The sequence below is a fragment of the Myxocyprinus asiaticus genome, chromosome 3, assembly GCF_019703515.2.
Source record: "Myxocyprinus asiaticus isolate MX2 ecotype Aquarium Trade chromosome 3, UBuf_Myxa_2, whole genome shotgun sequence".
Lineage (NCBI taxonomy): Eukaryota > Metazoa > Chordata > Actinopteri > Cypriniformes > Catostomidae > Myxocyprinus > Myxocyprinus asiaticus.
This window is the reverse complement of record NC_059346.1, coordinates 30,053,012-30,065,393: the sequence shown is the minus strand read 5'-3', so window position 1 is coordinate 30,065,393 and position 12,382 is coordinate 30,053,012. Positions and strand designations below refer to the sequence as shown.

The 12,382-nt window shown below is 37.2% G+C and overlaps 1 protein-coding gene across 1 annotated transcript in view; it reads right to left on the bottom strand.

The window, feature by feature from the left end:
- The window catches only part of LOC127419092 (ectoderm-neural cortex protein 1), a 56,236-nt gene extending 44,903 nt beyond the window's left edge, over nt 1–11,333 (bottom strand). Inside the window, exons 1-9 of the mRNA XM_051660202.1 lie at nt 11,226–11,333; nt 11,026–11,058; nt 10,751–10,888; nt 8,095–8,210; nt 7,335–7,423; nt 6,478–7,067; nt 4,955–5,134; nt 4,687–4,802; nt 4,415–4,597 (exon numbers count right to left, since the gene is read on the bottom strand). Of these exons, the coding sequence (XP_051516162.1) occupies nt 4,415–4,420 (6 nt within the window). The 5' untranslated portion in view covers nt 4,421–4,597; nt 4,687–4,802; nt 4,955–5,134; ... (4 more) ...; nt 11,026–11,058; nt 11,226–11,333. The remainder of the gene's footprint in view (nt 1–4,414; nt 4,598–4,686; nt 4,803–4,954; nt 5,135–6,477; nt 7,068–7,334; nt 7,424–8,094; nt 8,211–10,750; nt 10,889–11,025; nt 11,059–11,225) is intronic.
- Nucleotides 11,334–12,382: the final 1,049 nt, after the last annotated feature.

The following is a 12,382-nucleotide window of genomic DNA, read 5'->3' as shown; positions in this document are numbered from 1 at the left end:
GCTCACTGAAATTAGAGACAGGTGTTAGACATAATTTAACGCCCTTACCGCTTTCTCTCTCTCCGGAGAGATGCTTGACCACGCCCCCACTGCCACACGAGGATTCAATAATGATGGGGATAAAATATACTTTATTAAACTTAAAAATAATATGCTTAAATATGCAATATAACAGTTACAAGAAGTCAATTTCAGAAGTCATACATATTAATCCTGTCACAGTAACTTCACCGTACAGCATAGATGCATCGGGGATCGGTTAACACAAGTAGTGTCCGATTCATACAAGCATGACAAGCAATATAAGCTTCAACAACCCTACCAGAAAACATATCCAAGCATTATAGCAGGTAAACAACTTTGCCAAACGGATAACAGATACACATCCATCTAGAATGCAACGATGCTGTCCTGAACTGTTTGAGAGTTACTGAACTGAGCTGAACAGCATAGTTTGTTTCTCCAGCCGGAACATGAGACAGCCAGTACTTCTTTCCTGTGTGTGCGGACATGACGTGATGACGCAAGGATGAATGTCATAAGCCAGCGATTTCACGCCAGATCGAACCTGACAGCTCAAAATACAAAGGATCTTTATAGGCTTACCATAGTGAATCGGGGAAAGGTAAGGACATTGTTTTGAACACTGATTGTTTATGTACTTAATAATGGCAATTTGTTCATTTTTAACCAAAAAATCTGACATAGTGCAGCTTCATTTAAGGATAAATGTAAGCGTTGTTCCTGTACAATGGTTGGTATATACCATTATGCTTATTACTCTCTGTACTCTTATACTGTCCTGTGGTGAAGGGAACTGATTGAGGTACTGTATGTCTGTGTCAGCTCCACATGTAGGCTAGTCTTCATGATATGGTCCAATCAAAGAGCAGAGGACATAAGCATTCAAATGCTGCATCCAATCAGAATTTGTTTTAACAAGGGTCTGTTCCTCTTGCATTTAGCTGGTGATAGTTGTAGGTTCAAGCCAGTCCAGCCATCTTGTAGAGCAGTGTGTTCTGGCCCTGAGTATTCATGGGCTAATAGCTGGACAACTCCAGAGAAAAGGTGTCATTCCCAGAGGTCAAAGTGCGCAGAACAGTTGAGTAGCCCTTGAGATGAAAACTAGTATAAAAATTGTTGCTCCAACATAGTTCATACAGTACCTTGCTATAGAGTATATAATTATCATTTGTGGTTGACTGATATATTGCAGAGGCCGAGCATGTGAAGCGACTGAGACTTGTAAACGACCACAGTTCGTTTTGTTGTTACATGCCATCGTGTTACTACAATGAAAGACCGCTGAGCAACACAGTGTCATTTAAACAGTCCGCATATCAGAGCCGTGGCAGACGCGTTTCAGATCATAATGTTAAAGTGCTTGCCTTTTTCATTCTCCCTCTCTCTCCTCCTAAAAGTTCCCTGTAACTTTTAACTGTCTTGTCTATAAAAAGGCAAATATCAATAAAACTAATATCATATACCATCTGCAAATATGCACATATCTCATTTAAACAGATCTCACACAACTTCAGCAGATCCAGCATCCTGTGGAGCGCTCATTTATTTACCTCTGAAGCACGTATTCTAACAGTCTCTCCTCAACAGTTCTCGTAACTTTTCTAATGATAAAAGGCAAATATCAATTGTGGTGAGCAAAAAAAAGGGTGAAGCTTGTAAGCCGAAGAACACTATCCCAACCGTGAAGCATGGGGGCGGCAGCATCATGTTGTGAGTGTGCTTTGCTGCAGGAGGGACTGGTGCACTTCACAAAATAGATGGCATCATGAGAAAGGAAATTTATGTGGATATATTGAAGCAACATCTCAAGACATCAGCCAGGAAATTAAAGATTGGTCGCAAATGGGTTTCCAAATGGACAATGACCCCAAGCATACCTCCAAAGTTGTAGCAAAATGGCTGAAGGACAACAAAGTATTGGAGTGGCCATTGCAAAGCCCTGACCTCAATCCGATTAGAAAATTTGTGGGCAGAACTGAAAAAGCATGTGCGAGAAAGGGGGCCTTCAAACCTGACTCGGTTACACCAGTTCTGTCTGGAGGAATGGGCCAAAATTCCAGCAACTTATTGAGAGAAGCTTGTGAAATGCTACCTAAAATGTTTGACCCAAGTTAAACAATTTAAAGGCAATGCTACCAAATACTAACAAAGTGTATGTAAACTTGTGACCCACTGGGAGTGTGATGAAAGAAATAAAAGCTGAAATAAATAATTCTTTCTACTATTATTCTGACATTTCACATTCTTAATATAAAGTAGTGATTCTAACTGACCTAAGACAGGGAATGTTTTCTATGATTAAATGTCAGGAATTGTGAAAAACTGAGTTTAAATGTATTTGGCTAAGGTGTATGTAAACTTCTGACTTCAACTAATATATATATATATATATATGGATCCACACTAGCGCATGAGTGCAACTTCAAAGCTGCGTCCGAAACCAGGAAAATGCTGCCTCCGGAGGCTTTATACGGAGCTAGGATGAAAATAAGGTGCTTTTCAAACTGTTAGGAGACCAGTTTCCTTAAGAGTTCCATTCATTTAAAACAGCTGTCAGTTAAGCCATTAACTGATTATGCAGCAAGTCAGCTGCCTTCGTTTTCGGATGCAGCCCAAGGTAAAACGCTTCACATGTGCTATAAGTAAATGTCTTATTCACTAAGCACTGTATGTACAATTGGTTTGATTCTGTATTTTTTGAGAAAAAGCATTGCTAACATGGACATGCCATCCATGGTTGCTGGATTACTGCGTGTACTGTTATTTCATTTTTCCTAATATATTAACAATTTCTTCATGCAAAAAAATGACTAAAATTGATTGAATAAACAGAAATCTGCTATCTACCATTTAAAATACAATATTATTTTTTAGGTTTGTGTGAAATTGAGTAAATATACTGCTAAATAAGAGTTTATTATTATTATTATTATTATTATTATTTTACAATTTTATGTTTGTTATTTACTATATTAAATTGTGTGATATATAGGCCTATCGGCCACCCTGCTTTCTGGATATCGGCATCGGCCATTTAAAACCCAATATCGGTCGACCACTAATTATCATGTGGCTAGAGTTGACAGTGTATTATATTTAACATCTAAAACTCATTTTTTATTTGTTTCAATTATCAAGATATCAGTATAGCTTTAACAGTAACATTTTGTTATTAGTGACCATATAGACATAGTATATGGCAAAAATATGTGGACACCCAGATACCACACCCTTGTTTGCTTTTTGACCATTTAATTTCAAAACCATGGCAATTAATAGGGAGATGGTCCTTCCAAACAGCTTTAACATTTTCAGCTGAAAATGCCCTTACCAAACTGTTGCCACAAAGTTAGCACCAATTCTCTAGAACGTCACTGTTTGCGGTAGCATAAAATAAAAATTCCGGGTACAATACATATCAAGCACAATTAATAGCATTTGTGGCATAATGTTGATGTTAGTAAAATACGATTCGGCTGCTTTGTTCTGCCTTTCTCACAGTCACTCTTTGAGCAAGCAAGGGGTTTATATGTTTCTTGTCACACAAGGCTTGTTACACCCTTTACCTCGAACTTTCTCAATCCTCCATATATGGGGTTGTTTCCTCTCGCTTACAGAAATACATTCTTGTCAAGTACATTTTGTGCTCAAGCCAGTGCCGAAAACATACAAAGCAGATAAGCAAGCATCAGCATAAAAAGGTCACATTGTTCCATCTGAGGCCTATTTCTCACAGTTGATTACCACAAAAAATAATTTGACTCTTTTAAAAAAGCAGAGGTTATAGTGAGGCACTTACAATGGAAGTGAATGGGGCTAAATTTTGGATGGTTTATGGGCCGAAATGTGAAGCTTATAATTTTATAAAAGCACTTACATTAAATCTTCTGTTAAAACTTGTTTATTGTTTGAGTTGAAAAGTTGTTTTAATCACCACTTTTAAGGGCGTTTAAGAGTTTTAGGGTTTACATTGTTTCGTCATCATGACAACTAGGTTGTAAAATTGGATGTACTGTAACTTTACAAAGAAAAGGTAAGCAAGCAATTTTATCACACTAAAATCACGTTAACACAAATATTATTTACATCTTGTGGCTATACTTTTGAAATTATTTTAATTTTTACTGTTTGGCCCCATTCAGTTGCATTGTAAGTGTCTCACTGTAACCCAGATTTTTGCTTTTTTTAAAGATAAGGGATGAGTCTAAATTAATTTTTGTCTATATAGCTTAATTTTTTGTATTGAGCCCGAAATGTTCCATCACTGGAATTAAGGGGCCTAGCCAAATCCATTGATTTGAAGGGTCTGTTCACATACTTCAGGCCATGAAGCATATTATACCATGGTAATATTTTTAATGACACAGACAGCACTGTTGTTACCACTCACCATCATCTCTGCCAAAGGTACTGTAGCCAGCAAAACCTTGTTTTCCTGCCGACTTTGGATGTCGCACACAGTGCTGCGTCACTGGGCGAGGTCTGCAAGAACAGGACTCAGATGTTCCTCCCCCATTGCCACTTTCAGAGCCATCACCGGCTCCAACACCTGCCCTCCTGCCTGCCTCAGAGCCTACATGCATACACACACACACACATAAACAAAGTGAAGCCACAAGTGCCATTATTTGAATATGTTTGTAGGATAGTGTTTCTGAGTACCTTGAGCATGCAGCAAGACACACAGGTTGACACCATGGCTGCAGAAGTGCCTGGTTCCAAACTTACATTCTGGATAACTGTTTGAACTCCCTGTACAGGAAAACCCAACACAGGACCTGCACAGAAAAGAACAAGAAGAAGGGTCACCAATAGCATATGGCTGACAGGGATGTTACATTTATAGACAGGTCCAGTTTAACTGAAAGATGGCAAAACGCAGTAACTACGCCACAGACTAAGAGTGGGTGGGGGTTGGTAGTTCTGCTACCTTGGAGGTATGCACTTTGAACTCCATTCTCTGCTGCCTCTCTGACATCAGCAGAGAGCTGGGCTTGTACTTCCTCTTTATAAGTGATGTCACAGGAAGGGGCAGACTCCGTCCAAGCATGGACTGCAAGCTCCACAATAACAGCATGCCTCTTATCTCCCAGGGTACAATCTATTGTGTCTGAAAATGATCACACAAATAATACAACACTTCCAAAAGACTGTAAATAAGCACTACCATTTATGTTGTGTAGAAATATATGCATTTATGTTCCTTATACTCAAAACCTATCCGTAGCCAGGGTTGGGGAGTAACGGAATACATGTAACGGGATTACGTATTTAAAATACAAAATATAAGTAACTGTATTCCACTACAGTTACAATTTAAATCATTGGTATTTAGAATACAGTTACATTCAAAAAGTATTTTGATTACTGAAGAGATTACTTTGCATTTTATTGTCATTTGTTTCATTTAATATTTAGCCCTTTCAGATGGAGAACATTTATTCATATAAATGATGTGATCCAAAGTGCATTTGAACAGCGGTGAGACACTTTCTTATGATGTGTTACATTCATACGAGCAGACAGAGAAGTAAGTTTGAAGTAAGTTTGGAGCAGAAGAAATAGAAATAAACCTTATGTAAATTGTCAGCTTTATGCTAAGCTAAAATGCTATTCCTAGCTATTTTACATGCACGTTACCAGGCACGATCATGTTTTTTATCAAGAAAATTCACGTTGGATCATAATTTCTTTTTTTCTAGTAAGACCTTTGATATTAGGGCAAACATCGTATTCTTGATAATAAATGTTGTATTGTTTTCCTGTAAAAATATCTAAAAATCCTTAAAACAAGATCAATTTGATTTATCTTGTTTTAGAAACAACACTGCATAAGATATTTAGGTTTTTCAGAGAATGTATTTTTAACGTGTATTTTGTCTTACTGTTCTGGCAGAGTTTTTATAGTCAAAACAAGTGAAAAAATCTACCAGTTCTGAAGAAGTAATCCAAAGTATTTAGAATATGTTACTGACCTTGAGTAATCGAACGGAATACGTTACAAATTACATTTTACAGCATGTATTCTGTAACCTGTAGTGGAACACATATCAAAAGTAACCCTCCCAACACTGTCCGTAGCACAGCAAAAACAAACTACCTAGAAGTGAATGGCACTGATGACATGTGATACACTTGACTCTAGATGCAGGGCACATGACTGGTCATATGCGTTTTCAGTTTCATTTCATATTGTCTGGTTTTATTGTTTCAACCCTGGTCCTCACTGTGGACAAAGTCTGTTATAACTATCTGACATACTAAGCCATACAACAGACGAAATTAACAAAACTGACAGTCTGCTATAACACTCTCTGTACTATCTGACCACAAACAAGCTAAGTGATTCTATTAAAGGTTACTGTAGGTAACTGTAGAAGAAGAAAGAGTTTGCATTGATAATGAAACTCTCAAGACCCTTACTTTAGTGTCACTGATTGACTGATGACTCACCTGTGGTAGATGCTGATTGGAGGATGGTCTCTCTGTAGGCTACCTGCAAAGATCCTAGATGGGTTTCAGTGTTGTACTCCCTCTTGATGTGATCATGGATAATCTCAATGTGCAGCTCCCCCATGCCACACAGTATCGTCCGTGTGCAAATGTGGGTTTGTTTATGCATATATTGGTGCATAAATGCATGAGTTGTGGAGTGGGATAATTAATGAGAAAGAGAGATTGCAAAAACAGGATTTTCTATGCATTGTTATTGTTTGCTCTAGAACAGGGGTGTTCAAACCACTGTGCAAATGAGTTCTAGCAGTTGCTCATTTAACTGTCCAGAGTCGGGGTCTGTTCTGATTTTTAGACTGGGGTCTTACCTCTGCAGGAAGGTGAGCGCATGCTCTAGATCTCCTTGTTTGGCCATAGAAGGAGGCTCAATGGAACAGAAGAAGACAGGCTCAGGGACTTCCACCCCTTGCAAGCACCAGATTGTGGCTCTCCCTACGCATGTCCTTCTTGCTCTCCATTTCCTCATGAGCTCTCTGCACTGCAGCTGCTGCAGAGGCTTTGGACGAGATGATGGTGTCACCTGTCACTGTCTAAAAACACAGAATTACAGAAAATCCTGTTGGGAAGGTGAATCCATCCTGGTTTCTATCCACTGACATGTTTTAACTTTGAAAGTAGGAAGTTACACAGGTTAGGAACAACATGAGAGTGAGTAAATAACAACAGAATTGTAATTTTTGGGTGAACTATCCTTCTAAGGGCGTTACACTGTCTTGAGCCTTTCCAACCTGTGGAACATGTGTTGCAGGTTTTCTTGGCCACATGCGTTCCACATTTGTGTTGCAAAGTTGAGTTACCTGTTTGAGTCCCACCGTGACCTGCAGACTAGAAAGGGATCTCTACATGCTGATCAGCAAAAGGCAAAAGAAGACGACTCATTCTCTCCCTGGAGCAGTGAGAACACAAAAGAATGTTCTAAAATTAAAACAAAAATTTGACCCATACAAGGGTTGAAGTCAAGAAAACAAACAAATACAAAAAATGTATTGACCCGCTGGCAGTCATATGCAAAAGTTAAATTCCCCAGATACAAAAGTCAGGTGTATGGTGTATAATTCGAAAGCTTAGAATCTGAACCTTTCATAGAACACCATCACTCCTGCATTTATGCTACATAAAATAACAAAATAAGGGCTGATAACACCTGTGTCGCAAATAGGCGCCACCTAGAGGTAATGTGGTAGACATATTAATATGACTATAAAAGTCTTTCACTTAGCACTTCAATGGACAAGCCATAAATCATATGAAAGTTCTCATTCTCAGGAATGTGTCAGTTTAATATGTTACACTAATACCACAGTTTGAAAGATTTTAAAATGAACCACAAAGTAAAATATGATTTCTTTAAGACATCAAATACAAACGTAACATTTATGCGCTGGTCACTACTGTTGTAAGCCCCAAGAAGCAACAAACTTTATATCTGCTCTTACAGTAGGCAGTAAAAAAAAAACAAACAAAAAAAAAAAACTTGCCATTTTTTACTTGTCTGCGAGCTTGCTTGGGTAATAATCCATTATTTGAATATGTTTGTAGGATAGTGTTTCTGAGTACCTTGAGCATTCAGCAGGACACACAGGCTGACACCATGGCTGCAGAAGTGCCTGGTTCCAAACTTACATTCTGGATAACTGTTTGAACTCCCTGTACAGGAAAACCCAACACAGGACCTGCACAGAAAAGAACAAGAAGATGGGTCACCAATAGCATGTGGCTGACAGGGATGTTACATTTATAGACAGGTCCAATTTAACTGAAAGATGGCAAAACGCAGTAACTACGCCACAGACTAAGAGTAGGTGGGGGTTGGTAGTTCTGCTACTTTGGAGGTATGCACTTTGAACTCCATTCTCTGCTGCCTCTCTGACATCAGCAGAGAGCTGGGCTTGTACTTCCTCTGATAAGTGATGTCACAGGAAGGAGCAGACTCTGTCCAAGCATGGACTGCAAGCTCCACAATAACAACATGCCTCTTATCTCCCAGGGTACGATCTATTGTGTCTGAAAATGATCACACAAATAATACGACACTTCCAAAAGACTGTAAATAAGCACTACCATTTATGTTGTGTAGAAATATATGCATTTATGTTCCTTATACTCAAAACCTATCCGTAGCACAGCAAAAATAAACTACCTAGAAGTGAATGGCACTGTTGACATGTGATACACTTGACTGATGCAGGGCACATGACTGGCCATATGTGTTCTGTTTTCAGTTTCATTTCATATTGTCTGGTTTTATTGTTTTAACCCTGATCCTCATTGTGGACAAAGTCTGTTATAAATATCTGACATACTAAGCCATACAACAGACGAAATTAACAAAACTGATAGTCTGCTGTAACACTCTTTGTACTGTCTGACCACAAACAAGCTAAGTGATTCTATTAAAGGTTACTGTAGATAACTGTAGAAGAAGAAAGAGTTTGCATTGATAATGAAGATAAACCCCAAGAAGCAACAAACTTTATATCTGCTCTTACTGCGGTAAAAAAATAAATAAAATAAAAATTGCAATTTTTTACTTGTCTGCGAGCTTGCTTGTGTAATAATCCAGTGTTACATTTTTGATGCTAAAAGCATGCTAAATAAATCATTGGAAAAAAATTTGATTGACTATTGGTGATAAAATGTTATAAATTGTCACAAAGGGGAGGATCTCAGCTTTCTAATGAAACCTAGATTAAGCTTCTAGTCCACTCAGAGGCCCAGAAATTCGATGAAACAATGGGGGTGGTGCAACTGAAAATTAGACTAAATGTCTATTGACCAGCATATCTGTGAGGGCTAAAATGCATTAGAGTGCAACCTACATATCAGATCTGCATATTGTGAAGGAAGGTGATAGAGGAAAAAATCTTTTCCCTACTACTTGCTGCCATCTAGTGGAATGAAATAAGACTTTTTGCAGGGAGATACAGTGAACAGAACCAGAATTACATGCTTACAAATTAGGACCAAAAAAATAAATAAAAATAAAATAAATTATAAATAAACCTTTTACTTTCTATTCATCATAAGATTGTAAACATATACAATATTATTTATGAATAGCTGGAACCTTTTTTTGATTTTATTTTTTTTTTTGCAATTAGTTCACAATATGTGTAAATGGTGAGCTTTTAAATTTGAGTATGAAAAATTGCAAGCGGCAGTCCAAAAATGAGTTTACGGGTTAAAATTTTACAGATATCTATTTTTGTATACGTTATGACCAACATGATATTCATGTGAAGTCAGAATTTCCATCACAAAAAATATAAGACATATTTAGTAAGCAATCTCTGAACTACTTTCACAAGTAAACAATATTGTACTTTGATTATTTGACATATTTCTATTGCTATATGTTGAACAATTTATTTAGGTATCCAAACTTATTTCAGAAAATGGTAAAAATCAGACTCAGTGTGCAAAGTTTTGGTTTGAAAAGCTGTCTGTAAATATTTTATACTTTTGTGTTGTTTAGTTGCATTAGACTTCATGTAAAAACCTTAAGAAAATCCAATTCAGAAGACAATTACAGAGTCCAAAGATAGATATTAGATATCAGTCTGTGATCACAGAATTACTTCCTGAAATATCTTATTTGAACCTACGTTCCATTGCTTTTGATGTTGTAAAGTGCTGACTGCGCCCTCATGCTTCCTGAGTAGATTCTAACAAAAACCAGTGGACACCTCTGCTTGTCATGGACCACTTTAAACACCAATGCACACAGATCATCCTTATACCAGTGCCTGGACAGACACACAGAGATCAGGCTGATACCAATACAATAATAAATATATAATAATCCCTTTGAACACCAATATTCATAAATCACTTACCCTTTTTGTTCCGAACCCATATTATTATTATTATTATTATTATTATTATTATTATTATTATTATTTGTTTTTTGTGAAACACAAAAGGAGATGTACTTCAGACTGACAGCCTCAATCATCATTCACTTTCAATGTATGAGGAAAAGATGCAATAAAAAGTTAATGATGACTGAGGCTGACGTTCTGCCTAACATCTCTATTTGCTTTCAACTGAAGATAGAAAGTCATATGGTTTTGACAACACAAGGGTGAGTAAATAAGGACAGAATTTTTATATTTGGGTGATCTGTCCCATTAATTGATGCTAATATAATGCATAATAATCCAAATGATCATGCTTTATTTTCATGCTTTATTGCAGAATAACTGACAATTACACCAGGTCATGATGCCTCTCTTTGGGGGCGGGGAGATATGCAGTGATGGCATCCAGCAGAGGCTGAACCCCTTTAGCTTCCACACAATACAGGCACTCCCTTATGAGCTAATGTCACTCTCCTCACTGCCTCCTGCAACTGATCACACACATACACACACACTCAATCTGAATGCAATAGTATCTTTTAAAGCCAAATGTATAAGAACCAATAGGGAGAGAAACAATGAGAAAACAAGTGCACATGTACACACAGACAGTATTTTGTATTCTTACCTTCCCTGCAGGCACTGCATCAAGTTCTGCTACCTGTCAACACAGTTCACATTTATCAGTTAATTTGTATACTCATGTTCCAACTGAATCACTACCACAGGCAGATTAGTTTTTTAGTGCTTTTTTCAAATAACAAAATAACACCAAATATATCAGTATTTATTCTGTTATTATTAGATACAACATGTATTGAGCTTCACTTGTTCAATCAGAGCTTCTCTGCCTCATTGAAGGCCTGGAGCACTTCCACGTCATTTGAGAGCTGGATGACCATCATCTGTTAGTGAATACCACTGCCACATTATTTTCTGCTTAGTGATCAAGTCCACCAATCCTGTGAAACCCTTCCCCGAGCCAATAGGGATCTGCAAATGTTAACAAATACTAGGGTTGATTAACCTTTTCATTAGTACCTGGGGTTGGTTACAATTGTTACAGAGGTTACCTGAAGAAGAACAGGGTTGGCCTTTAGTTTGGTCTTTATGCTCTCCATAGAGTGACTCAGGCTAGGAGGACAGAAAGTGAAATATTAGTGAACGAATGAACGTTACATTTATATAGGGCTTTTCTGACACTACACTCATAGCGCTTTACATTGTGAATAGGGGACTCTTGAAGTGATGGGACAATAAGTTGTTGCAACTTTTTAGATAATGTTGTGGTGTTAACCTGTGGTGTAAGAGACTGACAATGGGTGTGAAAATGTTTATAAACCTAGCTTCAGGTTTGTCCATCTTGTTAAGGAAACACAAACATGAGATTTTATGTTTTTCCGCCTGCCACCATACAGTCAGGGTTTGAGCCTGAAATTCACATAATAAACAAATTAATACAAATCTGTAATTATTCATATATTCCTAATAATAAAACATTTATAATAATTAGGGCAATTGATTAAAATGTTTTAATCTAATTAATTACACAATGTGATGATTAAATAATTATTAATTTAATTAATTATTAATGATTAATTAATCACATACCTACAGTTGAAGTCAGAATTTTACATACACTTAGATTGAAGCCATTAAAACTCATTTTTTAACTACTCCACAGATTTCATATTACCAAACTATAGTTTAGGCAAGTCATTTAGGACATCTACTTTGTGCATGACATGAGTAATTTTCCAACAATTGTTTACAGACAGATTGTTTCACTTTTAATTGACTATATCACAATTCCAGTGGGTCAGAAGTTTACATACACTAAGTTAACTGTGCCTTTAAGCAGCTTGGAAAATTCCAGAAAATGATATCAAACCTTTAGGCAATTAGCCAATTAGCTTCTGATAGGCTAATTGGCAATTTGGAGTCAGCTGGAGGTGTACCTGTGGATGTATTTTAAGACCTACCTT